We start from the raw sequence: 25,810 nt of genomic DNA on the forward strand, positions 1-25,810 counted from the left end.
GACACCCTCAGCCCGACGGGCTGTCATTTCTGTACTAAACGCGGGTCGGAATTTTTCACTCTTTTGGTGGAAAGGGGTGCCGTGCCGCTTATCAATACACTTGATTGATATTTTCTGCGCCCAATTTATTTAGGGGTAAATGAGGCACATCAAAGTACATTTTGAAAAAAGGGGTCATTTTTTTCGTCATTTTTAACCATGGCTGCATGGAAAAAACGAATTTTCCCAGGGTAACGGCTTAGTACTCGAAGAAGCTCAGAACCTAATGTTTCCAAAATTTGAATTTAATTAAAATCGATGCGATAAGTTTATCGCTATCTTCGATGGCCCGAACACACCCAGAACGCATATAGAACGTACCATCCCGGCGGTCAGGCGAAAAGGCCACATAACCATCCGCGCGGACGAATACCAGGAAGTCTTAGCTGGACCACCAACATTACGCCACCTATAAAGGCTACAACTAACAGGCTTTTCAGAAAATACAAAGATATGTACACAGATATTACGATTTCAGGGATATCGCGGCCAAAACATACCATACAAAGTCACGTTTCCGGCGATTTACTCCGCACTTACTTAGACTCTGGTCAGAATTAAACTCCGACCCGGAACCTAAACAGCTGAACATCAAATATTATACAATGAAAAAATAGATGATAGACATGGTAAAACCAAAGATGTTATATTTTTTTGTTGAAGCTCCTTCATAAAATAGACAATCTAAATGCAAAGTAAACTGCACAATAGAATTATCATATGAGTTCTATCATATAAATGCATTTACTTGAAAATTTCAGGTTGGCAAAGTGATACCTGCTTTACACAAGCAACCCAAGGATGCCATTACACGTTCGGATTATTGGAATACTATTTAATAGGGGGCCCATGTGAAAACCAAAATTTTAGAACCCCGTGTGTATACAGCTAGCTAACGTTAGTTACTAGTATCACACGGCTCAGAGTCAGACAAATTTATTGAATCATTATTGAATCAGTTCTCTCTTGTACAAGGTATCAAGTCTATCATAGTAATCAATTTGACCAATCATATATCAATGATCAATTTGATCAAATTCATATGATACGATATCTAGAGAGACGATCCCAGTCGCCCCCCTCCCCCTCCAACAAAATCACGCAGCTGACTGTGTGGTAGACGCTCTTACAGTCTTACCTCGTTATTTTCGACCTACAGATGGAATGTGGACGTTACTGCGACGTTTCTCCTGCAAAATATCGAAGATTCCCCTAAATTCCAGGTGTAAAACGCCGACAGTGTGGTCTGTGCTACACGCAGCTTTTCTTCTGTTTTTCACTCCGCCCTCCCCACGCGCGCTGGGAACCATGGGAAGGGTTGGTGGGCTCTTCTACTTCCGGGTTCTCCCTATTAAACATTCCCATCAACCACAGCGCTTCTCTCGAAAGTTTGAAACTCAGTTTTTCGTTACTTTGGGGGCCACATGCATTAAAAATGCGTGTCTTATATGATCACCTTTCTCATGATCTTACCGGAATTCTAGTGATATCAGTCATGCACATTTCACGACTTAAAAAAAAGCCTAACAAGGAAGGCATTAAAAATCATCAACATGGCGACGATTGAATGAATATCAATGTATGTGTTGGAGCCAGAAATATCCATTGCAACGCTTCTAAGAAAAACAATACTGTACTACACATACGTATGGTGGACGATGTACGGAGTTTTTCTTCAGCATAATGGTTACTCTCCAAGCAGAGGTTTGGGGGTATTTTAGCGTGTTTTTAGGCTTTTTTTATCGGGGTTTCTCTTTTGCACTGAATTTTTTTCCCCACCAAACCCAAGATTTGGTTTGGTTTAAAAATGGGTTCGGTGAAAAAAAAAAATTCAGTGCAAAAGAGAAACCCCGATAAAAAAGCCTAAAAACACGCTAAAAATACCCTCAAAACCCAAACCTCTGCTTGGAGGGTAACTTTTGGTGTGTTTTTAGGCATTTTACAGGGCTCTCTTTGTTGTAATGGTATCTTTTTTTACGGTGCAGGCTATATACCAAATACACATTTAAGCACATAGAAGAAGGCACATTCTTCCCACAGCGATATAATGACAGTCCATATTAATCATGAATACAAGCTTAAATATTTTAATCTTTTATTCTTCAGTTACGAAGGTAAACATTATGCATTTTCTTTGCAAATGTTATCTTTCAAGTTAACAAAGTTAACGCGGACACATGAGGTGCCATCCGCCGTCCACTGAGAGCTGGGCGCCGGTTATGAAGGACGCGTCAGACGAGGCCAGGAAGGCGATGGTCTTCGCAACTTCGGACACTTCTCCGGGCCTCCCCAGGGCGTGGAAGGTCTTGCAACGTTCCATCAACTAAAAGACAAAACAACGTGATGCATGTGCTTTATCAAAACGGATTAATGTATAAATGAGCTTTAAGTCTGGTATTACATTAATGCGACTAATTATGTAGTATGTATTGATTAATTGTCTATCAAAAATGAATTATCTTAAGTGCTCCTTCAGAGGACGCTAGATCTTATACCTGGGCGATCTTCTCTTCAGGCATTCCCATAGTTTTGAAAAAGTCTGTCGGGATCACACCAGGGCTGTGGATAGACAGCAAAGATAGAATGTCAGGAATAAGTAGATAAAACAGTTATGAATATGTTTTTTTTTTAATCCAAAAAAGGTCATTTCCAGCACAAATCCATGTCCAGCGCAACTTTGGAATATCAAAAACAGCAAATTTACATCTCGCAAAATCGAGTGGTTGCATGAATGCAAACCTGACAAAAACAACTACTATACATCACATAGGTAATTTAAAAGATGTGTGTGTTGCGGATAAAAAACTCACTTGACAGAGTTGACCCTGATTTGCTTGGAAGCTAGTTCTGAAAAATCAAAGGTAATTCTTGTCTCGAGAGACAGTGACATAAACATAACTGCTTATCAATTCAAGAAACATCTTTCTGATATTGTAAAGTATAGATCTTGCAAATAATTTTACGAATGTTACTAACCAAGCGCCACACATCTTGTGAACTGGTCCAGTGTTGCCTTGCTCATGCTGTACGCGAGACATCCTGACATCTGAAGAGGAATAAGCTGGTCACTAAATTGCACATGGTTACCATGGTGTGAGACGTCAACAAATCAGGTCATTGGTCAGGTCAGAGGTCATTGTTTGGGACGGAAGAAGAGGAAACTGACCAAAAACAATATTTTCCTTCGGTAAATATAAACACAATGCTTTCCCTCTTTACTTACATAGCCGGCTTATTGTAAATATTGTTGTTTTATAAATCAATGAATAAACCCAATTGCTAGGCAATATGAATAAACCACTGGGTTTTATTATGATAAGATAAACCGTTTGCAAGTGTGCTGGTAAGTCCAACACTGACCTGAACTTGTTCGATTCCCAGAAGGAGAAAAACTTACCGATCGTACCCCATTTATGCTGGACACATTTACAACGGCACCTGGGAATAACAAGCAATATTTTAAACAGTATATACTACAGATGTCATAACAAGTTGTATTTCATATAGGCAAAGGCAAACAGTGGTATCTCTCTCTCTCTCTCTCTCTCTCTCTCTCTCCTTCTCTTTCGACATCTCTCTCTCTCGACCTCCCTTTCTCTCCCGATCGACCTCTCTCTCGATCGAACCCTCAACATCTCTCCCTCTCTCTAATCTCTCTTTCGACCTCTCTCTTGACCTCTCTCTTCCCCCTCTCTCCATCTCTCTCTCTCTCTACCTCTCTATCTCGACCTCTTTCTCTCTGTACCTCTCTCTTCCCCCTCTCTCCATCTCTCTCTCTCTACCTCTCTATCTCGACCTCTTTCTCTCTGTACCTCTCTCTCCAGCTCCCTCTCTAGATCTCTCTAGATCTCTCTCTGGCATCGTAAATGAAAGTTAGATACCTTTAGTTTTTGTGAGATGTGGAACGCACAACTGAGTCAGTCTGACCGCACTGCGAACGTTGACGTCCATCGTTCTGTCATACTCCGCCATGTCTAATGTCTCCAGATCACTAAACTTTCCGATGCCGGCATTGTTAACCTGTTGGAATGGGAGAGAATAGATATATAATGTCATGTATTGCATACGCGCTTTCTCATCATATACGATTTAGTTGAGGGATAAGTCCAAATATTACGTTCCTCCTCATCTTAATTTTTGTTACTGATCATCATGTGATGTGTGCAATGGCAAGGTATTGTAATAATGTACCAGGAACAAAAAAGGAAATCTAGATACGATATACAAATCATATAGAGTTTAAACACCATGAATATGATAGTTTTATTACCAGCACATCGATCCTGCCAAACTTCTGAGCAGTCTGGTCCACCAGGTTCTTCCTTACTTCGTCATCACAGATGTCTCCTGTTACAACCAGAATCTGGGGGGAAAGGAAAGATATACTTTATTTTATGAACTATATAATTACACAATTTCAGACAGAAATCAATCAGTTAATATGAACAATAGATTTGATTTGATTTATTGAAATTGCAACAATATACGCGAGACACTGAGGCAGCTGCTGCTGATGTTGTGTTCCACGCATAGAAACAAATACAGGACAAACAATACTCATTTTTCACTTGGGTTAAGTAAGGAAATCAATGTAAAGTGCTTTTCGGCCCAAGGGCACAAGATCGGTGGCATGTTAGGACTCGAACCAGGAACCTCTTGGTTCCGAGTCGAGCACTCTGCCCCTGGCATGGCGCCACACGACCCCGGCAACGTTTGCGTTCATCATCATGTCACTCTACAATAAACGTGACCAGCATAACAAAATATATAATTACACAAACACTGACAGATCCGATACCTCTGTCAGTTGTTTGTTGCCAGTTGAATATCTGCCAGTTGGCACACAGTTGATGAATGACTATTTGCTGCCAACTTTACTTCCTGCCAATCTGTGAACGTGACCAGCATAAGCCAAATGACAGACAAGTAAACAGCCACATTGAAAACAATCCCCCGGTTTACCAAAACAAATACCTTGTCTTCTGGAGTCCCTGCCTCCACACAGGCCTTTGCTGTGGCCTGCAGGTTTTCCAGGTTTCTCCCAGTCAGAGCCAAGTGCGCTCCCAGCTGAGCAAATTCCACAGCTGTCCCCTTCCCGATGCCAGAACTCGCACCTGATAAATACCCTATGGTTACTCTACCACATTTATGTATATGGTGAGCAGCCCCTCCAACTCTTCCCTATTACATAATGTACTAGTAATCTAATACCATAGAATATATGGCACATTACCAGTTACCATGGTGCCAGACGTACGTCTAGACCAGGTCGTTGACTTTATTTGCACTGAGACCATATGCTTCCCTTGAACGTGACGTTTGTCATCTGAGAAGATAAACATCATAAACTATAGAAAGATAAATCTGTAAAGTAATAAATGTATAATAGTTGTCACAGGGTCTAACCTAACAAACTACTGCCCCGTTTATTCTTACTCAAACACATTGTACATATGGCGACCGTCCCTTCCAGCTCTGTCATGCTACAAAATGTAACTTAACACCAGAATGTCTGCTACAGCACCAGTTACCATGGCGACAGATGTCTGGTCCAGTTCACAGACCTTATGTGTTTGGAGAAGAAAAAGAACCTAAGAAAAAACTGTGCGATGTTTTTCTTCTGCGAAGGTATTATAAAACATAAGACGGATGTGACAACATTGAAGCAAACACTAATAGCTATTCGTTCTGATACATCGCGTCGTTTACAAAGCCTGCAAAGGCCAGGGTCCCTGTAGCATTGTAGCATGTTCATATCAAGGAAGTTAAGTACTAACTTGATATATAATTAAGGACATGCCAGGGCCACCTTCCCCTTTCCCCGGCCGAACAGTCAGACCACTGAACAGATTGGACATTTAAACGAATTTTGCGAGCTGTTCACGGTTGCTGTTTACTTACCTGTGATTATGGCTACCTTCCCTCTCAAGTCAGGCATCTTTTGGCTGAAGATTTCGACTCCGTCAGGTCTTAATTTTGATGTAAGGAGGCTAAAAACAAATTGACGTTCTCGCCTTGAAGTTCCTTCTCACAGCAAGACCTGGTACTGTGCGCAAGTTCACTGATACAATGTCATTGGGGAGGGGCCATATGCATGAATTAGTCATGCGCAATGGGCCCACATTGTTCACGATAATTTATTTGTTACTATTTGATACAATGTTTTTCCTGGGGCCAATTTTGGTCAGATTTGGCCAGTTTTCTGCCAAACATACAATAGTTGGATTTGGTCTAGACAGAACTTGTGAACCTGTGACCTTAGTGTAGTGTAGTCATAGTGGTATTATGTTACGCATCGCTTGGCAATGGTTCATAGCCCCTCAGGCAGGCGGTATGAAATACGTCAGTTGTTAGGTTGAAGTGGGACAACCCCATACCCCCCTCCGTCTACTAGAGACCTATGGGTCATAAAAAGGGCCACATGCTTAGTATGTAGACTTTTTACCTTCATGAAAAATGGAGGTATTGTTTTTGGCGTGTCTGTCTGTCTGTATGTATGTATGTATGTATGTATGTATGTATGTATGTATGTCTGTGTGTCTGTGTGTGTTTTCCGCAACTTTATGGTCAGCATAACTTCAGAACGCCTTTATGGATTATGATGATATTTGGTATGTTGGTAAGTCTTAGGAAGACGAAGGTCAAGGTCAAATATGGGCCTCCTGGTGGATGACCTTGGTACTGCAGCAGAACTTCCGGTTTTTGTATCTTTTGTCCTGAACATGCTATGGTCTTGATGTTTTGGTGACAGATTGCTTTTTCTGTCAGGAATAAGTGGTGTGAGTTTGGTCCCCCTAGCAGCTTGTTCTGGAACTGAAGGGCACTTTCTGGCGAAATGTTTAAAAGCCAATAAGTCCAGATAGGAACAACATATTTTCATAATTTTTGGTGTGTAGGTAGCTGAGAGAGAGATGTACATGATTAGATGCAAATTATGCAAATGAGGACTTTATTTGCATAATTAATGAGGAAATTATATGATTGCAGTGTTTTACATTATACTACTTTCATACATGTAATGTATGCAACCTATGGCAGGCAGAACATCAACAGATACTAATTATGCAAATGATGACCCAATTTGCATAATTTATGCAAACATTTATGATTTCTTAATGGTGAATAATGGGAATGTCATACTTGGGACATCTGTAAGTTAATCAAAAGTTAACATACATCACGATGCATATATCATGTTAACGCGGAGGTAATTTGCATAATTAAAGAGGAAATTTACATTTACATATCAAGCCCATATTTCATGGAGGTATGAAATCTCAGAATTCTTGTTCTTTCTGTATCCAGGCCGATATAACTTAAAGCCAAGAAAATAGAGACCGAAACCGTAAAACGTAGAAAAAAGCAATGAAAGAAAGACATCCTAAAACAGACCAAACCTCTGCTTGGAGAGTATGCAACTGGCACGCAAGAATTCTCTGTACACCGATCATGTCAATCCATTACCCTGTCCAGCCAATGACAATATAGCAAATTATAGTTCAACCAATGAGAGAGCGGCTGCAACCACGAGTCCAACCAATCATCACACCAACCAATCACAGCATGGCAATTATAGATCGACCAATGAGAGAGCGGCTTCTCACCCGCGTAGCTGGGATGTACCAACGGCTGGTAGGAGGGGGGGGCTACATGTTTTTAAGAGATTATATGTCGAGAAAGAACAACAAATACACTGCACATTCAAACACTTTCTCCAGAAGAAAAACGTTTGCAAACTGCGCAAGAATTCCTTGAGAGTTTTGAAGGAGGCACTTCCGCTTTCTTGAATACCTCTCCAGAAGAAAATTTAACAGTCCAAGCATCAACCATCAACCGTGGAGGTTTGTATTCAAATAGGAAATTCCGTTTGTGAAGATGAGCCAGCACAGACACGCACGGCCCAGCGTCTACATTTGCTGCCCGCAAGGTAAGTTTTTTTTCCCATTCCTAGCAGTAGAATAACGCTTGCTATCCACGTACACTTGCCTTCGGCAGTGTTCGCAAAGAAATCTAAGATGTCTTTTGTAGGATTTTACTGAAACAAATAGTCCACGGAAATGAAGCCGATCTCATGACATGTGGCACCCGGCAAGCTTGTCCTGCTGACAGTAATTCCGTGAATATCTCCAAATTCTTCATTTTTCAGTGACTGTGGTACCAAAGATCAAATAGAATGCGTGTAATTGAAGTTTCCAACCGATTTTTTTAGCAATTTTCTGTCAAGATTATATTGTGGCTATAAAATTATGGGTTCTTCCGAATCACCTGTCAATCACTCGTCTCGTGGCTACCGGTAACATATGTTCCCGCCAAAAGCCTGTAGCGTTATTTGAAACAACAGAATCCAAACGTATTTATAGCATTTTATTTAAACAACTAGTGTCAAATTAGGGAGGGTTTCTGTCATAAAAATCTATATTTTCATGGTTAAAGTTGATTTTTGCTCGATTCTGGTCAACAACAACGGCTCCCGGTAACAGTGTAAGTATGCTCAGTGCCGCGCCGCAGTTCCCGCCACGCCAAGGTTTTGCCACAAGCGTCATTTGAAACTGTTTAAGCCAAACGTGTTTATAGCATTTTATTTAAACAACCAGTTTCAAACTAGGGAGGGTTTCTGTCATAAAAATCTATATTTTCATGGTTAAAGTAGATTTTTTGCTCGATTCTGGGCAACAACAACGGCTCCCGACAATGTATGCTCAGTGCGGGGCCGCAGTTCCCGCCACAAGTTTTTGCCACAAGCGTCATTTGAAACTGCTTAAGCCAAACATGTTTGTACACTTCATACCAACAGCTAGTGTCAAATTAGCGAAGGTTTCTGTCATGAAATGTCTGTTTTTATTCTTATAGTTGCTTTTTGCCCGATTTTGGCCAAGCCTCTCGGCAGCTGATTTATCCGTCTGTCGGTCATGTTTCGCGCCACGTTTTGGTCATGTTTCGCGCCACGTATGCATAGCCCTGGCTCCGATCGACTCGTCGGTGCCACCAAAAGACCTGTAGCTTTACATGTAACAACTTTAGCGTAGCATATTCGGAGCAATTTATTTTAACTGCCGGTGTGAAATTGTTGACGTTTTCTGTCTCAAAATGGCAAATTTTGATCTTTCTTGTTGTTGTTTTTCTACCAGGTTTCCAGTCCAGCCGGTCAGCAAAGGCGGGGTTTGGATGCCATGGCCGGCGTCAGAATTCCTCCATCCAGGTGCGTTTACTGTAAATTTCACTTTTCCTAGCTGAGCTAGAATGAACCGTTTTAAAGCGTTTTTTATAAGTTGTAAATGTTTTGGAGGTATCGTAAACAATAGCCCGGCTGTGACCTTCCTTGACTTGCTTGTTTTTGGCACAGTTGTTATACCTGATTCTCCTATATATTCATCCAGTTGGATTCCAAATACATTCTAATGTATGCATACATAAATTGCTGACATTCAAAATCAACTCTTTTTACATTTCTCCTACAACAGCAGCCTCTATTAAAAACTATTAGTCTCTCTTTTTGCACACAGGGCGCCCCCTGATGACGGAAGATGGTACTGCAGCAATCAACAGGTTCTGGCTGAATCTGAACTCGAAGGATGGATTGGATCGTGGATTGGATTGTGGGGCTCGTTCCTTTATACCAGATGTTTCCTGAAGGAAGCAAGCTTCACGAAGACGACTTGACCAGATGAAATTTTAATTTCTTTACCGTCAAACCTAAAGAGTAAGGGAGGGGGGCGTTGGGAGACTTTATATTACATGTAATCTTTAGTGTGAACAGTTTTGTAGTTTATGTAGGGAATGTTTGGACACGATGTGCCTTGTTTTTACGTCTATGCAATATTTATGTCATTATGTTACTTAGTAATATAATAGATAGAACTTTGGGGTGCAGGGATACAATTTCTTAGACTTATAGTTGTAGCTAAGTAAGATTGTCACATGTTATGATGTAAGAGATTGTACCATTGTACCTAAATAAGTTGGAAAATTGAGAGCATGAAAGTGATTTTCTTGGTGTTAATTTTTGCACCTGTTTATGCCATGGCTTGCTCTCTGATGCTCACATGCACTTGACTTTTAGACTTATAGCTATTAGCGAAGGTAAGGTAAACGTAGGGGACGTAGGGACCGTTAGGGAACGTAGTTAGTAGTCTAAGTGTGTGCTGACACAGGGAGCAAAATCCTGGCCTGCAAAAAATGTTTTTGCATAATCACAAGGCACACCAAAAACTTAGCTAGTCGTCGATGTTCGAGAGGAGCACTTATGTATTGCTGTGGAGAGGACAAGCCAGAACGCCCAGCTGAGATGCCAGAGGTAAGCCATGTGGGACTGCATGCTGTACTAACATGTACTTTTTCTCCCTTGACAAAATTTGGGGGTACCAACAAACTCGCGTAGCACTCATGTTGGGTTAGGGCCAAACCATAACTAACCTGTCCTTCCTTTACTCCGGCAACTTATGCCATTTTATGTTTTTTGTCCCGTACTAGGGAGGGAAAAGCCTGGTTACCGGGCTAATATTATCCACAGAGTGTTTATCCTCTCGAGAAATAGGTCTAGTAACCGGGCTATGGGAAACCGGGGTCCTTCCGAAAGGGTTTTTTCTCTTCTTCTTTAGTTTGACTTTGTATACAGATTCTCATTGGATTGAAGTTCATCATTGGAAGCACATCGTGGTCTGTGAGGCTCAGTTTTCATTCGAGGAAGGAAGCAAGTTTCGACGAAGACTACAAGACTAGATGAGATTTTTCTTTCTTACCTGTTAAATGTAACGAGTAAGGGTGGGCGACGTTGAAAGACTTAAAGCCACTACATACCTAGTCTGGTCTGAACAGTTTAGTAGCACCCAGAAACAGTGTACGCGGGAGGGAGTAGGGAGGGGGGATGGAGTGAATTTGTTACTAACTTCTCTTCCGAAAGGGTTTTTTTTCTCTTCTTCTTTAGTTTGACTTTGTATACAGATCCTGACGTTTATCGTTGGAAGCAGATCGTGGTCTTTCCAAAGTCCTTGCTGTGAGGCTCAGTCTTCATTCGAGGAAGGAAGCAAGCTTCGACGAAGACTACAAGACCAGATGAGATTTTTCTTTCTTCCCGTTAAATGTAACGAGTAAGGGTGGGCGGCGTTAAAAGACTTTAAAGCCAGAGTTTACACTACATACCTTGTCGGGTCTGAACAGTTTAGTAGCACCCAGAAACAGGGTACGAGGGAGGGAGTAGGGAGGGGGGATGGAGTGAATTTGTTACTAACTTCTCTTCCGAAAGGTTTTTTTCTCTCTTCTTTTTAGTTTGCCTTTGTATGCAGATCCTGACGTTCATCGTTGGAAGCAGCATGCAGATCGTGGTCTTTCCAAACTCCTTGCTGTGAGGCTCAGTCTTCATTCGAGGAAGGAAGCAAACTTCAACGAAGACTACAAGACCAGATGAGATTTTTTTCTTCCTGTTAAATGTGACGAGTAAGGGTGGGCGGTGTTGAAAGGCTTTAAGTCAGAGTTTATACTACATACCTTGTCTGGTATGAACAGTTTTAGTAGCACCCAGAAACAGGGTACGAGGGAGGGAGGAGGGGGAATGGAGTGAATTTGTTACTAACTTCTGTCAAGTTGCCTTTCCAGTAGACCCCACGTCTTCACGTTGCCAGAGGGACCATGAAGGAAGCCGGCCGAACTTCATAGGCCAACATAATTGTCTTCAACTGATATTGGCTTTCAGTCGAAGTGCCAGCCTGCCACGTCAGCCAGCTGTATTAGCGATCTAGGTAAGTTGGAAGGGAGCTTTATATTAGATAACAAATGTTTTGAAGGTGTATCAATTTTCATGTTTGAATCGGTTTGAAATCGTAACAGTACAATACACGTGGAGCACAGGCAGATGTTGCTGGTGTTGTCCCACACATAGAATATTACAAACGTATACAAAAACCAATAAAAGTAGAATAACATTATGTTACATCTAATCTTCCGTTACGTTTCCGATCCTTCCACATTCCTGTATATTTCTTCCACCTCAAACAGCTGGCTCGAAAACGCTCTTTCCTTTAATTTTGCACACAGACGCGCCCCCTGATAGCAGAAGATGGTACTGCAGCGCACCACGGGTTCTGGCTGAATCTGAACTGGAAGGATGAATTGGAGTGGGAACTGAGGGGCTCAATCATTTGTACCAGACGTCTCCTGAAGGAGGCAAGCTTCAAAAAGACGACTAGACCAGATAAGGCTTTTCTCGTTTTCCCCCTCGTCAAATGTAAAGAATCAGATGAAAAGAGTTTGGATTTGCACTGGCGTATTTAGTTAAGCATTTGCGCATTTTTTTCATTTCGGATTTGCATTTGCGGATTTTGACCATTTTCCCATTTGGATTTGCATTTGCGGATTTTGACCTTTATTTTTCCCATTTTGGATTTGCATTTGCGGATTTTGACCTTCATTTTCCCATTTTGGATTTGCATTTGCGGATTTTGACCTTCATTTTCCCATTCTAGATTTGCATTTGCGGATTTTGACCTTCATTTTCTCATTTAAGATTTGCATTTGCAGATTTTGACCATTTTCCCATTTGGATTTGCGGATTTTGACCTTCATTTTTCCCATTTGGATTTGCATTTGCGTACTTGGACCAGCATTTGCGGGTTTTGACCTTCATTTTTTCCAGTTTGGATTTGCATTTGCGGATTTTGACCTTCATTTTCCATTTTGGATTTGCATTTGCGGATTTAGACCTTCATTTTCTCATTTAAGATTTGCATTTGCAGATTTTGACCTTCATTTTTCCCATTTGGATTTGTATTTGAGTACTTGGACCAGCATTTGCGGATTTTGACCTTCATTTTTTTCCATTTTGGATTTTCATTTGCGGATTTTGACCTTCATTTTTCCCATTTTGGATTTTCATTTGCGGATTTTGACCTTCATTTTTCCCATTTGGATTTGCATTTGCGTACTTGGACCAGCATTTGCGGATTTTGACCTTCATTTTTCCCATTTTGGATTTTCATTTGAAGATTTTGAGCTGCATTTGCGGATTTCCTTCGACATTTGCGTATTTGGATCTGCTTCTTTACACCTCACTTGAACGGATGCAAGTCGTGTTTGGATTCTTTCGTGCCAGCATTTTGAAACTGCTCTTTCTGGGATCGTCTGAACCGGAAAACGGCCAGCTAGGTGAGTTGTTACTTTCGTTACTTATCCAGACATCCAGAAACAAGGTGTAAGGGTGTAAATGACGCTAACATTGTAATTTGTCTCCTTTTCAGCAGAGTCCATCGGTTAGTGTTGCTCGGTGGACCGTGTGGAAAGTTAAATAAGATGACAAAAGAAATTATCTTAAACTGATATCCTTTCTCTTGTAGCCTGAAATATTCCAGCCAGGCTATTTGCTTGGACATGGACTAATTCTGATTGGCACTCAGTTTTGGTAACCCTGACGCTCATCCTGACATGCCCACCAACAGCTTTTGCACGTTACTTCGAATTTTCAGGCCTTGTGTGCACTTGGCTCAAATTCCGTATAACATGTAAAAATGCAGTTGCAACAACATTCAGTGTTATAAGTAAGAAATATAAAATTGTCCTTTTCTGGAAATAGGAAATCGGTCAAAACCTGAACTGCTTTAGTTCCCAAATTGTGAGCCAAGTGATACTCTAGACTTGATATGTTATGTGCATGGAGGGGGTTGGTGGTTGTGAGCAGGATGACATCCCAAATTCCCTCAGCAATGGAGGTACACCTTGACGTGGTGCTGGGGCTTTTGCTAAGATGCCTCCCACAAAATCAAGTAAAGATTAATAAACACGTTAAGCTGTGGTCTACTACAAAGGAGGGGACTTTCTTGCAAGGATTGGACTGCTGAGGTATTCCCAACACTCGTTGGTGAAGGTGAGACATCCAAGTAATAAGATACGCCAACAACCAGTTACTCAAGCATTTGAATTTTATTTTAAAAACACACCCTTATCGAGAGACAGCATTTAGCTATAAGCTAGCCGACAATGTCGAGTGGTCATGTAAGCATAGTTAAGGTGGGCACACGGCGTGTTTGCCGCCGTCCACGGGGACCTGGGCGCCGGTTATGAAGGACGCGTCCGAAGAGGCCAGGAAGGCGATGGTCTTCGCAACTTCGGACACTTCTCCCACCCTTCCCAAGGGATGCGTAGTCTTAGAATGTTCCAGAAACTAATCATGAACAAAAACAACAAACGTGATGTTTTGTCATGAAAGTTCATCTGTGTTGGTAGTTATACATGTTTAGAGTTAAAACTTTTGGGTCATCACAAAAAAAAAGTTTTCTCACCTAGAGCTTTTCGACCAGTCACTCTGGTCTTCCTCAGTAGACTGACCCAGTGAGGCTTGTCACGTGGCTTCTTTGAAATGTGACGTCAACACTGGGTCAAAGGTATCTGTCTCACTCGGTCAGCCTATTGAAGAAGACCAGAGTGACTGGTCGAAAGCTCTTGGTGACAACAATCTTTTGTGTTGGATCGAAAGTTTTTTAAAACTATCTAAAAACGTAATGCATGTATATTAAACCAGAAGGAGACTCGCCCCCATACCTTGGCATATTTCTCTTCGCCCATTCCTGCACGTTTGAATATCTCTGTCGGGATCACGCCGGCACTGTGGGTTGACAGAAATGATAGAATGATTTCAGGCACAGGTGGACAAAAATTATTAACATTTGGACTAAAAATAACGGCCATCGTGACAAATCCACGTCCATAACTCTGGGTCTAAATATTCATATTCACAGCACGTAACGTTACAAAACGTTCACTCATCTAGCTAGAAATGACTGAATAAAAATTTGACATGCGTATATTCAAAGTCTGTAAGCTGAAATACAATTTTACAGTGTAGGTGGGATGCATCTGATTTTTCAAAAAATGATATTGCAAAAAACTCCTCTCTTTCTCCTTATGACTTTAATATCCATAGTTTATTCAAATTTGGAAAGGTTCACATTGATAAAATCAACTTACTTGACAGAGTTGACCCTGATTTGTTTCGACGCCAGTTCTGAGAAAAATTCAGAGTTTTAGTGGTTAGAGACGGTAAAATGAATATATTTTGACTGACAGTGATACATACATAATGATGCAGTATACGTTTAAATAGCATTCTTAAACCAAATGACATTGCAGTATATACTGACCAAGAGCAACGCATCTTGTAAAGTGGTCCAATGCTGCCTTACTCATGTTGTAAGAAAGTAATCCTGGAAACTGAATGGGAATAAGCCGATTCACGATTGTACCTGTACATTGCAGCTAGATGCACTTTGAGAAATATGTTGATCTGGACAAGAAGAATTGTTTACAAGTCAGAGGGCTCCTCTTACACATCACACTTACAATTCTTCTCGCTGTCCACGCACAGCACAAGTCGAACTGTGAAACGGCTCATTGTATGAGCAAGGAGTTACCTCATAACGTGCCCAATGATTTGAAAACCCTGCAGGCCTTAGTTTCAACATGAATTATCGGTTGTCTTGTATTCTAATGAGAAAAACATACAAGTATTACTGTAAGTAAACTGACATTAGTTTGTTCAATGACCTGTAATGAGAAAAAAACACTTACCGCTCGCATTCCGTTAAGACTGGAAACATTTACAATGGCACCTGGGAGGAACAAACGATGAATATGGTCCGAAGTTAAAATCTGTTTCAATTTGAATTTTAAATCAGCAAAAACCACAGTTGTTTTATCAAAATACTCAAGGCTACATTGTACTTCACACTATACACGCACAAAAAATTAATTCTAAATCAAAGTTATGTTTAGTTTGTGACTACTCTGCACTATGTATAATCCCCACTATACGCCCATGGAATTGTACGTACAATGAAAGTTAGATCTAGAAACCTTTAGTTTTTATAAGATGTGGAACACACAACTGAGTCAGTCTGACCACGCTGCGAACGTTGACGTCCATCGTTCTGTCATACTCCGCCATGTTTGTTTTCATCAACGTACCATAGCTTGCGGTACCGGCATTGTTTACCTTTTTATATCAAAGGAGAAGAAAAGAAATACTAGAGAGGTATAAACAGTTGCAAAGCAAATGCATAATGTTTACCTTCGCATATGGTCTGCTCTGTTAATTCTTAACTCAAACACATTGGTGACATATATGGTAACAGGAGTCTAAATCCCTCCAGCTATAAAATTGCAACATGATGTAACTCAACACTAGTTGCCATGGTAACAGACAACTGGTTCAGGTCATTGACCTTTTTGGTTTGGAGAAGAAGAGGAGACTTAGCAAAACAAAAATGTTTTCCTATGGTAAACATCGTAAAGACTATTACTGCATGTGACAACGACATTACCAGTACATCGATTCTGCCAAACTTCTGTGCAGTTTGATTCACCAAGTTTTTCTTCAGTTCTTCATCGCGGATGTTTCCTGTTACAAGCAGGATCTGGGGTGGGGGGTGGGGTGGGGGGGGGAGGAACAATAAATAATGTACAATGCAATATTTCAGACAGAAGTCAGGCAGTTGCGAAAATACGGTTTTCGTAAAAAAAAAAAGAAAAACAGACAAGAAAACAGACAGGCAAATACTAGTAAACAAATATATAGTCTATTTTAGGAGGGTATGTCAGTGTAAACATTGAACACCTTGTCTTCTGGAGTCCCTGCCTCCACACAGGCCTTTGCTGTGGCCTGCAGGTTTTCCTGGTTTCTCCCAGTCAGAGCCAGGTGCGCTTTCAGCTGAGCAAATTCCACAGCTGTCCCCTTCCCGATACCAGAACTGGCACCTGCAGTAGCACAAAGATCTATCATCGCTATCAACTCAAAGTATCCAGTGACATACACTGGAGTCACTAGGATAAATATAATGTTTAAGTCGTAAAATGTACCAAATTTACTGATTTCTCTGAAGCCACCAAAACGTTTTATGCCTGGCGATTAAGTCGACACCATTAATATATTCTGCCCACCCCTGGGACAGGGAAACCGGCAGCAGTATAATCAAAACCAGGATAGTGTGAGGGAATATTTAGGTACGTAGCTAGCATTATATTGTAAAGTCTAAACACACTGTGATCCGCCCCCCTCCCTTTACATGAACTTAGGCGACCTCCACCTCGTTTGACCAGTCTAAACTACTGAGAAATTTTACGAGCTCATGATTACATACCTGTAATTATGGCCACCTTCCCTCTCAGGCCAATCATATTTTGCCTTAAGGTTTTGAGACTGTCAAGCATAAATTCAATGCTAAAACTCTCTCCTCCTTTTTTTACAGCAAGGCCAAATACGATCAAGGCCACAATTATATAACGTTTAGCCTTGGGTATCAATCAGGGCATGACAGTCCTTGAAAAGCTAAAGATAGTCTTTTGTGCACAGCAGTGAGGTGGAATTAAGCTGTGCTGAAAGGTAGATAAATCAAGGACTCTCTTTTTAGACCCGGCCGGTCTATGACCTGACTAGCCTCGCCAGCGGGGAGCGCATCTTGGGGAGCGGACGAAAGCTTAAACAAGGCTGACATTGAGGCTATGACCTGACAGGGTCAACAGAATCTTTGCTTCTGGTCAGCTTCTGTGACCTAGCTTCCTGTGCCTGACCTTTTGTGGTTAGGGAATTCCCCCCACCCACGTCCTGTGCCACTTGAAACACTGAAGCGAATACACACTCCAAAACAAACAGCACAAAAACAAAAGTTGAAATGTGTTCAACAAAGTATATATTTTCAGAGCTTACCAGACTTATATAATTCCCATGTACTGATATGACTTTATTGGAACAAGGGTCTTAAAAATTATACTTGTATAACTTCATTTTTTTATATATTACTTCATATTTTTTATAAATCCTGTGATTTCTCGAATCACACGCGCTTGAAGATAAAGTAACTGAATTTCTATTCTTCTTATTATAGATTTAAGACCAGCTCTTTTAAACATCATTATAAGACTTCAAAATATGTGTTTATGGGTTATCTTAAATTGTTCAAAACCTTACAAGGGTTATCTTAATTTGTTTAAATCCTTACAAGCCACCATAATTTGTGCGTTTGGTCATAATTTCATTAAAAATCTATTTCAAAAATAGAGATATTCAATATCAAATTGAATTCTCACATTATGTGATCGTAGGATCTTGATTTTAGGGACACCATCATTTTCCATCTATAGCCTGAGCAATTCTTGAGTACAAGTGTACTTGTATTGGAGTGACCATGAATTAATTAGGATGGTCGTCAACTAAGTTAACGAGGACACATGGCGTGCCTCCCGCCGTCCACGGGGACCTGGGCGCCGGTTATGAAGGACGCGTCCGACGAGGCCAGGAAGGCGATGGTCTTCGCAACTTCTGAAACTTCTCCAGGTCTCCCAAGGGCGTGGGTCGACTTGGAATGTTCCAGAAACTAGTCACGAAAAAAAAAAGAAGAAAAAAGTTTAAGCATCTGATTTATTTTTGCTATGAAAGTATTACGATTTTACACAAGGATTGATATAACTAAGTACTGTCTTGTGAACTTTAAAAGAAAACTGCTAGGAGAATTTCCCATAACTAATATAGGGTAAAGCTAGCCTGGGTACCATAGGGAGTGAATATGGGAGCCCCGGCATACAAATAGGATGGTACCCAGGCTAGTGTAAAGCCTATTTACATGAAAAAAAACCTACAAAGATATAACTTATAGTGCTCAGCAAGCAAACAAACTGCCCAATCCCATATCTGCCTTACCAAAAGGCTTTAGCAATAGAAAGGTATGATACAATACATAATGTTGAATCTGGAGTTGATATCTGACCTTGTTATACTCCTCTTCATTCATGCCTCCACGTTTGTGTAGCGCCGTCACAATAACACCAGGGCTGGGGGATAATACAAACAATAAACAACAACAACAACAAAAACAACAAACTAGAAAGGTAACATTTGCAAAGCACGTGGTCTTCTCTGTCACTAGTAATATTTACTCAAACACATGATTCATACATTTAGTGACAGGAGTCTAAATCCCTCCTGCTATAAGATTGCAACATGATGTAACCCACCACTAGTTACCATGGTGACAGACATCTGGTTCATCAGGTCATTGACCTTATTTGTTTGGAGAATCAGAGCAAACACAATATGTTTTCCTTCGGTAAACATAAAAACCAACATTTTGCTGAAACTTGAAAGTCCCAATTATCACACATCACAACACATATAGTCTTTTGATTTTTTTCAAAAGTACTTTCTATCTAATTTAGAAATTTAACATATACGTACTTCACAGAGTTGACCCTGATTTGCTTGGAAGCGAGTTCTGAAAAATCAAAGGTAGTTTTAATGTAAAGACAACTATTTTTGCATAGCAAAATATATTTTTCAAACCTGCATACTTTTAATTACATGTTCTCAACCTGTGCCTATTCTTCTGTTCATCAGTTGACATGACTTCTAAATTCCTGATATTTTACAATATTGATGTTAACCTTTTTTTTACTAGGAAAATTTTACCTTAAAGACTTTATAATCTATATCTTTCACCCACCCCCTATGGCTGTGATTGCTAGTGATGGCTAGAACGAAAACCAAGAACTAAAAATTTATTTTCCTGACCGAGTGCAACACATCTTGTGAACTGGTCGACGGCAGCTTTGCTCATGCAATACGCAAGAACTCCTGGGAACTGGAACAAAATGATGCAATAATCATAAAAGGTATGAATATTACTATGTCTGGTCATGGGTTAAAAAAAAAACAAGTGTAAGATTAAAATAATAGATGAAAATATAATTCTGACAGAATTTCTGGTCCTTCAGTTTCTTGCAACTGCAATAGTTCAAGATTTAAGCTAGCTAATAAGAAAATGATCTTAGTCTTACCGCTCGCATGCCCGTCACACTGGACACATTCACAATGGCACCTGGGAACAAATGAAATAAAAATTAAAAAAAGAACTTTCTTTTCATAGTCATTCTCTAGATAACAATGCTATATGTATATAGTCTCCTTTTCAGACTTCTTGAAGTTGCAGAGTCTATTAATTTTTCTTTTTCTTTGGTGGGGGGGGGAGTGCAAATACACCATTTTTTCCATGGGTTACTAGTTAGTTCTCTAATGTGACAGAGAGAGAGTTTGGGACAAAACTCTCTACAAGGCATGATTTCCACACACCTTGTTAGCCCAAAAAAATTATGTATCATTGTGTAAAACTTATGTATTAGTGTTTTCCCAAGAAACATTAACACACTGCCTAAAATAGTCTGTGAAGGAGGCTATAGTGCATTACACACTAGCTAAGACAGTTATACTGGCTTTAAAGACATATACAGATACAGAATATGCTATTAAATAGAACATTACCTTTAGTTTTTGTGAGATGTGGCACACAGAGCTGAGTCAGGGCCACCACACATCGAGCATTAATGTCCATCATCCTGTCATACCCTGACATGTCTGTGGTCTCGATGGTGCCCTTTAAGATAACGCCAGCACTGTTAACCTGTTAGAAAAGGAGAGACAAGCTTACATGTAAGCAAAAGCCTATAACTAATCATTTAATTTGATTGATAGACACATAGAAACAAATACAGGACAGACAATACTCATTTTCACTTGAGTTAAGTGGGGAAAGTCGTGTTAAGTGCCTTTCCCAAGGGCACAAGATCAGTGGCATGACAGGACTCGAACCCGGGACCTCTTGGTTCTGAGCCCAGCACTTTGCCGTTACGCCAAACAAGCCCACAATCATTGCCAAAGTACTATAAGTATATGAGGGAAAAGTATAGAATATCTAGTGTAGAATAAAGAGACTCAACCAAGTGTTTTATTTAGCCAGCATTTCGATGACTGTCTGTCACCTTCCTCAGGGTAATTTGGTTGTGTAAAAAGAGATCTCTATATTCAGTGACCTACCATTATCTGATGTATTCACGGATGTATACAAATACAGTGTTGCTCTTATGATTATGGGTTGAGCAAAACCTATGAATATATGACAAATGAACTGGAAAAAAATGGTCCACTTGGAAATTTTGTTACCACACCAGCACATCTATCCTGCCAAACTTCTGGACAGTTTGTTCCACCAGGTTTTTCTGCACTTGTTCATCACAGATGTCTCCTGTTACAAGCAGGATCTGGAAAAAAGAAATCAAGGATTTTGAAGAGAAAAGTCAATGATGTAAACTACATGATTATCCAGGTTGGACCATAATGTAAACATAACAATTCATTATAAGGTTTACTTAAAGTAAAATAAAAATTGTGAAAATCATAATCTTATAAAAACTCTTCAGACTTACACAGTGCAATAACACCAAAATATTGCAAACAAACAAACAAACAAACAAACAGTTTCAACAAATACCTTGTCTTCTGGAGTCCCTGCCTCCACACAGGCCTTTGCTGTGGCCTGCAGGTTTTCCTGGTTTCTCCCAGTCAGAGCCAGGTGCGCTCCCAGCTGAGCAAATTCCACAGCTGTCCCCTTTCCGATGCCAGAACTAGCACCTGTTATCATGCGAAAAAAAAATTCAAATTGAGCTTTCTAATAGTTAGAATCGCAACTGAAAATGGTGACACCATTGCTTGGAAGTCTATATATTTTTTTTGAATGCTTATTCATACAAATAATGTAACTGTTACTAGTATTATTATAATAATGTTATATGGCTTGTCTCGTCCGTTGTAATTTGGAATTGTATACGCAAACTTCCTAAAATTCAGGGAGTTCTGTCCCTGTTATGTTCGTATTTTGGTGTCACGAATAAATACTAGTAAATAAATTTTCGCCATGATATTACACGTATTAGTAAGCCACGCCCCCCTCCCCTCCCCAAAACCAACTCAAGATTGAGAAATTGGGCTATCTAATGTCTCTCCTCTTTTTATACACCTCACCTGTGATTATGGCAACTTTCTCCCTCAGATCAGGCATCTTTAAGCTCAAGTTACGCCAAAAATCAGCCAGAAAATGTCTTTTTGTGACAGTAAAAGCGTGTCTCTTCTTGTGGCGACCGAAGTTCTGAACTTTTGAACTTTCCAGGTGGGCAGACAGCATCGAAGTGTAAAAAAAAAAGACGTTTGTAGCAAACGTTGCAGATTACTTAGATATAATCATAAACATCAAAATCTAGTATCTTAAATTTTGTTCAATAATACTAAATGTTGAATAGATGACTATAGGGCATTTTATGGAGTTAGACCGTAGTTTTTATTTATCCTTTTATTGCGCTTGCTTGCAATGAGCTTACAGAGTTCACTGAGGTCAATGACCTGTAGTCCGGAAGACACAAGACGTATGCACCTTGCATTATACTAGTACTCTGAGTATCATGGAATGAATAAATTCCGTCACATTAAAAATTGCTAACAATAAGACGAAACTTGTGAATATTCACTGGTGACTGAGAGTATAACATTGATTTTTTTCGCACAGTAAAAAAATAATAAATGGAAACCAAGGGAGGTTCAATACACACTCATAGTATTAGTAGTACATTTTTTCCTATTAGTAAAAAAAGAAGAGTAAAAACAATGTGACCCCGACGTGATTCGAACACGCAACCTTCTGATCTGGAGTCAGACGCGCTACCGTTGCGCCACGGAGTCGCCGTGACGTCAGGACGCCGCTGGGCACACCAAGATGCGGATGTTGCGCTTCCAGCCATATGGATCGATAATTCTCTACCATTCGGCCGCTGGTGGCGTTGTAGGGACATGTATGTGTTTTAGGGTGGTGAAGCTCGAAGTTCAACAATTATTCGAGAGAAAATAATTTAAATTGTGGCAATTTGAAGCTCCCCAAAATATTAGAATTAAAAAAGTGAAATTACCAACATTATATAGTTTTATTTCATATGGGGAATCATTTCTTAACACGACAGACCAATAGGTTAATGAAGATAAGGATTGGAATCCTTTGTAAGTAAAGTTGACATGTGAAAATGTCTGTTTGTTTTAATGTATTTAATGTTCAAAGTTCCCTTGGGCTCACATTATATTTCACAAAGGTTAGTGTGAGAAAAAAAAGTGATATATTTTCGAGTAGAAATGCTCGTGAAAATGTCCCCTTCGATTAAGGAAGAAAGGAAATGCACTTTTCCATACGCTGCAATGCGAAATTCACATTGCATCAGCACCATAGGAAAGGCAATGAATCACCTGTGTTTCCGATAACAGATAAGCGCCTGCAGACCTTAAACAATATGTATGTCACATCTTAGCCGCAAGACGGCGCTTGTGAACGGTCAACACAATTTTCCCTGCAGTTTGTGAACAAATCGCAAGGCGGCGCTCGTGCACGGCGAAGTGGTTTGATCACGTGACCTCAAACAAGCAAGATGGCGGCCTCTTCGTTGGATGACAAGGCGATCTGGGACGACGGAGATGTAAGAAAAACTGCTTTATTCTAACATCCCCGCTTGTATTTGACTATTCAGAGCATTCTTTATAGTATAAATGATATTTGGAGGGAGAAAGTTGGTTTAAATGGTGGAAAATTGTGAAGAAATCATCGTTCAAAGTTACCGATTTTGGCACACTCGTGGTCATACTCCATTCATAAGGGCCAAGAAAAAATTATGTTTTCCGTACTTCCTACTTTTCGTGAGACTTTGTGCTTGATACGTCAGTTGCCGTAATTTTATTCCTTGTATTTGAACGAATAATTGAGTATAAAATAGTGGCCGCATCAGCTGATATGTCGCACCATGAACATGCAAGTTTTGTTGTTGTTAGGATCGTGGGGGAGGGGGGCAAAAATTGTGTCAAAGTAGAGTTTTATTCCAAAGTACATATCGCAAAGTACAAATGACTTAGTGTTGTGAAAAGTCTTTTGTTTTCTGAACGTCCCAATTTGTAACCGTCTTCCCCTTGATCGAAAAATTGTGTGTCTTCTGATGTTGTGGTTTAATCATAAATTATGGTGAAAGTTTTTATCATCCCTCAAATTATTTACTAGTACCTTAGATTCTGTCGGTTCAAATGACGACCAAAACATGCGAAATAGACCCATCTACATCCTGAACTGTAATTTTTCTCTCCACCTGTAGGAGGCGCTGGGAGAAGAAGTCATGCGAATGTCCACAGATGAAATCATCAGCAGAACTCGGCTGCTTGATAATGAGATAAAGGTACAGGGCTTCAAGTTGTTTTTTCCCTAAGTTTTTTTAATTCCATATTAGGCATTAGACATTTCTCCATACATTATGGCCCCTCAACCTTTTTGAAAGATAATATATGGTTATACAGGTAGTACTCTTTTAAGTTTTATGTCAATTCACAGATTTTGTGTCTTGGAGTTACTGCTGATTGTAGTTTGCAAGCTGGGGTTTCTAACATGCACTAGCAATACATTTTGTATCATGTATGTTTCTCACACAGATTATGAAGAGTGAAACGATGCGGATCTCACACGAGCTTCAGGCTCAGCGAGAGAAAATCAAAGAGAACACAGAGAAGATCAAGGTCAACAAGACACTGCCTTACCTGGTGTCCAATGTTATAGAGGTAAGTGTCTAACTCGAAGATAAAAATCCAGGGATATGCCTATGTATTCTATATAGCCCTGGATTCTTGTAAGTTGTATATACAGGTTCATTGTATCAGGGAATTCCCATAAATATTTTTGACAAGACTTTACAATGTACTGTGGGTCATGGCTGAATGTCCCCTTCTAAGGATTGCAACTACAATGTATTTCCCGGATAGCAAATAACCGGATTTAGATATTGCTTTTTAAACACACACAATGACACACACACACACACACACACACAGTGAGACATTATGATCTATAAATCTATGAGTGTCACACTCATAGATTTATAGATCATAATGTCTTCTATGCAACAAAAACTTTCCCTATCCTCTCATGTCATTATGTGTGATCTCTCAATCTGTGATCTCATATTAAATCCTGCCATGATCCCTGACCCTGTGATCTCGTGTCCCAGATCCTGGACGTGGATCCCCAGGATCAGGCGGAGGAGGACGGCGCCAACGTGGATCTGGATTCCACCAGGAAAGGGAAGGCTGCCGTCATCAAAACCTCCACCAGACAGACGTACTTCCTACCTGTCATTGGCCTGGTGGACGTGGAACAACTCAACCCTGCAGATCTGGTGGTCAGTATTAAGCTAGGAACCATGTAGAAACATGTAAAACCATTTAATAACTGTAAAACCATGTAAAAACCATGTGAAAACTACTTAAAACCAATGTAAAACCAGGTAAAATATGTAAAAAGTCATGGTGGACGTGGAACAACTCAACCCTGCAGATCTGGTGGTCAGTATTCAGCTAGAACCCATGTAAAACATGTAAAAGCCCTGTAAAAGTATGGAAAAAACAACTGAAAAAACATGTAAAACTATGTAAAAAATCATGTAAGACCATGTTTTTGACACCTTCAAGTTTACAAAACCATGGAAGTGTTTTTGTTTTTCGTAAACAGGATTAGAGCCCTAAACATTTCAGTTACCAAGCTAGAAGCCATGAAACAATGAAGAATTCCTTCCTTTTTTGTGTGAATTGGATTAGAACCCTAAACCTTTCAGTTACCAAGCTAGAAACCATGTAAAAATGAAGAATTCTGTCCTATTTTTTTGTGAATGGGGTTAGAGCTTTAAACCTTTCAGTTACCAAGCTAGAAACTATGTGAAAATGAAGAATTCCTTTCCTGTTTTTAGGGAGTAAACAAGGACTCGTACCTGATCCTGGAGAAGCTGCCAGTGGAGTATGACTCCCGCGTGAAGGCGATGGAAGTGGACGAGAGACCAACAGAACAGTACAGCGACATCGGAGGGCTCGACAAGCAGATCCAGGAGGTAGGAGCGCTACTTG

General features: G+C 40.2%; 4 protein-coding genes and 1 non-coding gene across 5 annotated transcripts in view; 1 reads left to right on the forward strand and 4 right to left on the reverse strand.

Annotated features, from left to right (window-relative positions):
- LOC109483149 (receptor-binding cancer antigen expressed on SiSo cells-like) overlaps positions 1-1,360 on the reverse strand; it is a 5,944-nt gene extending 4,584 nt beyond the window's left edge. The window contains exon 1 of the mRNA XM_019786149.1: positions 1,178-1,360. The gene's annotated coding sequence lies outside the window, so the exon portion shown is untranslated. The remainder of the gene's footprint in view (positions 1-1,177) is intronic.
- A 653-nt stretch (positions 1,361-2,013) lies between these two features.
- Positions 2,014-6,096, reverse strand: LOC109483150 (3-oxoacyl-[acyl-carrier-protein] reductase FabG-like). The gene is made up of 9 exons (XM_019786150.1): positions 5,941-6,096; positions 5,014-5,153; positions 4,310-4,402; positions 3,921-4,059; positions 3,437-3,477; positions 3,016-3,085; positions 2,850-2,886; positions 2,535-2,598; positions 2,014-2,362 (listed from the first exon to the last, which is right to left on the reverse strand). Exons 1-9 carry the CDS (start codon positions 5,975-5,977, stop codon positions 2,204-2,206), a joined length of 780 nt encoding a protein of 259 aa, XP_019641709.1. The 5' UTR covers positions 5,978-6,096; the 3' UTR covers positions 2,014-2,203.
- A 7,928-nt stretch (positions 6,097-14,024) lies between these two features.
- Positions 14,025-21,922, reverse strand: LOC109483023 (uncharacterized short-chain type dehydrogenase/reductase y4vI-like). The gene is made up of 17 exons (XM_019785977.1): positions 21,866-21,922; positions 21,336-21,475; positions 21,013-21,105; positions 20,330-20,468; positions 19,849-19,889; positions 19,583-19,652; positions 19,250-19,286; positions 18,783-18,846; positions 18,239-18,392; positions 16,637-16,920; positions 16,344-16,436; positions 15,877-16,015; positions 15,592-15,632; positions 15,165-15,234; positions 14,992-15,028; positions 14,566-14,629; positions 14,025-14,188 (listed from the first exon to the last, which is right to left on the reverse strand). The coding sequence occupies exons 1-17, from the start codon at positions 21,900-21,902 to the stop codon at positions 14,030-14,032; spliced, it is 1,662 nt and encodes a 553-aa protein (XP_019641536.1). The 5' UTR covers positions 21,903-21,922; the 3' UTR covers positions 14,025-14,029.
- A 582-nt stretch (positions 21,923-22,504) lies between these two features.
- Positions 22,505-22,576, reverse strand: Trnaw-cca. The gene has a single exon. It is a non-coding gene; the product is annotated as a tRNA-Trp (tRNA).
- A 673-nt stretch (positions 22,577-23,249) lies between these two features.
- Positions 23,250-25,810, forward strand: part of LOC109483140 (26S protease regulatory subunit 6A-B) — a 7,118-nt gene continuing 4,557 nt past the window's right edge. The window contains exons 1-5 of the mRNA XM_019786142.1: positions 23,250-23,355; positions 24,019-24,099; positions 24,350-24,475; positions 24,922-25,092; positions 25,657-25,794. Of these exons, the coding sequence (XP_019641701.1) occupies positions 23,308-23,355; positions 24,019-24,099; positions 24,350-24,475; positions 24,922-25,092; positions 25,657-25,794 (564 nt within the window). The 5' untranslated portion in view covers positions 23,250-23,307. The remainder of the gene's footprint in view (positions 23,356-24,018; positions 24,100-24,349; positions 24,476-24,921; positions 25,093-25,656; positions 25,795-25,810) is intronic.

This window comes from Branchiostoma belcheri, unplaced genomic scaffold (assembly GCF_001625305.1).
Source record: "Branchiostoma belcheri isolate BF01 breed outbred unplaced genomic scaffold, Haploidv18h27 scaffold62, whole genome shotgun sequence".
Lineage (NCBI taxonomy): Eukaryota > Metazoa > Chordata > Leptocardii > Amphioxiformes > Branchiostomatidae > Branchiostoma > Branchiostoma belcheri.

Bases quoted from the DNA above. Each gene is read 5' to 3' on its own strand.
- LOC109483150 (XM_019786150.1), bottom strand. From the start codon at position 5,977: ATGCCTGACTTGAGAGGGAAGGTAGCCATAATCACAG. The intron at 4,403-5,013 runs GTATTTGTTTTG...CTTTCCCCCCAG, and splicing joins CAGGGACTCCAGAAGACAAG to ATTCTGGTTGTAACAGGAGA. The intron at 2,363-2,534 runs GTATAAGATCTA...TTTGTCTTTTAG, and splicing joins CTGAAGAGAAGATCGCCCAG to TTGATGGAACGTTGCAAGAC.
- LOC109483023 (XM_019785977.1), bottom strand. From the start codon at position 21,902: ATGCCTGATCTGAGGGAGAAAGTTGCCATAATCACAG. The intron at 15,029-15,164 runs GTCAGTATATAC...AATTTTTCTCAG, and splicing joins TACAAGATGCGTTGCTCTTG to AACTGGCGTCGAAACAAATC. The intron at 14,189-14,565 runs GTATGGGGGCGA...GTTCATGATTAG, and splicing joins GCGAAGAGAAATATGCCAAG to TTTCTGGAACATTCTAAGAC.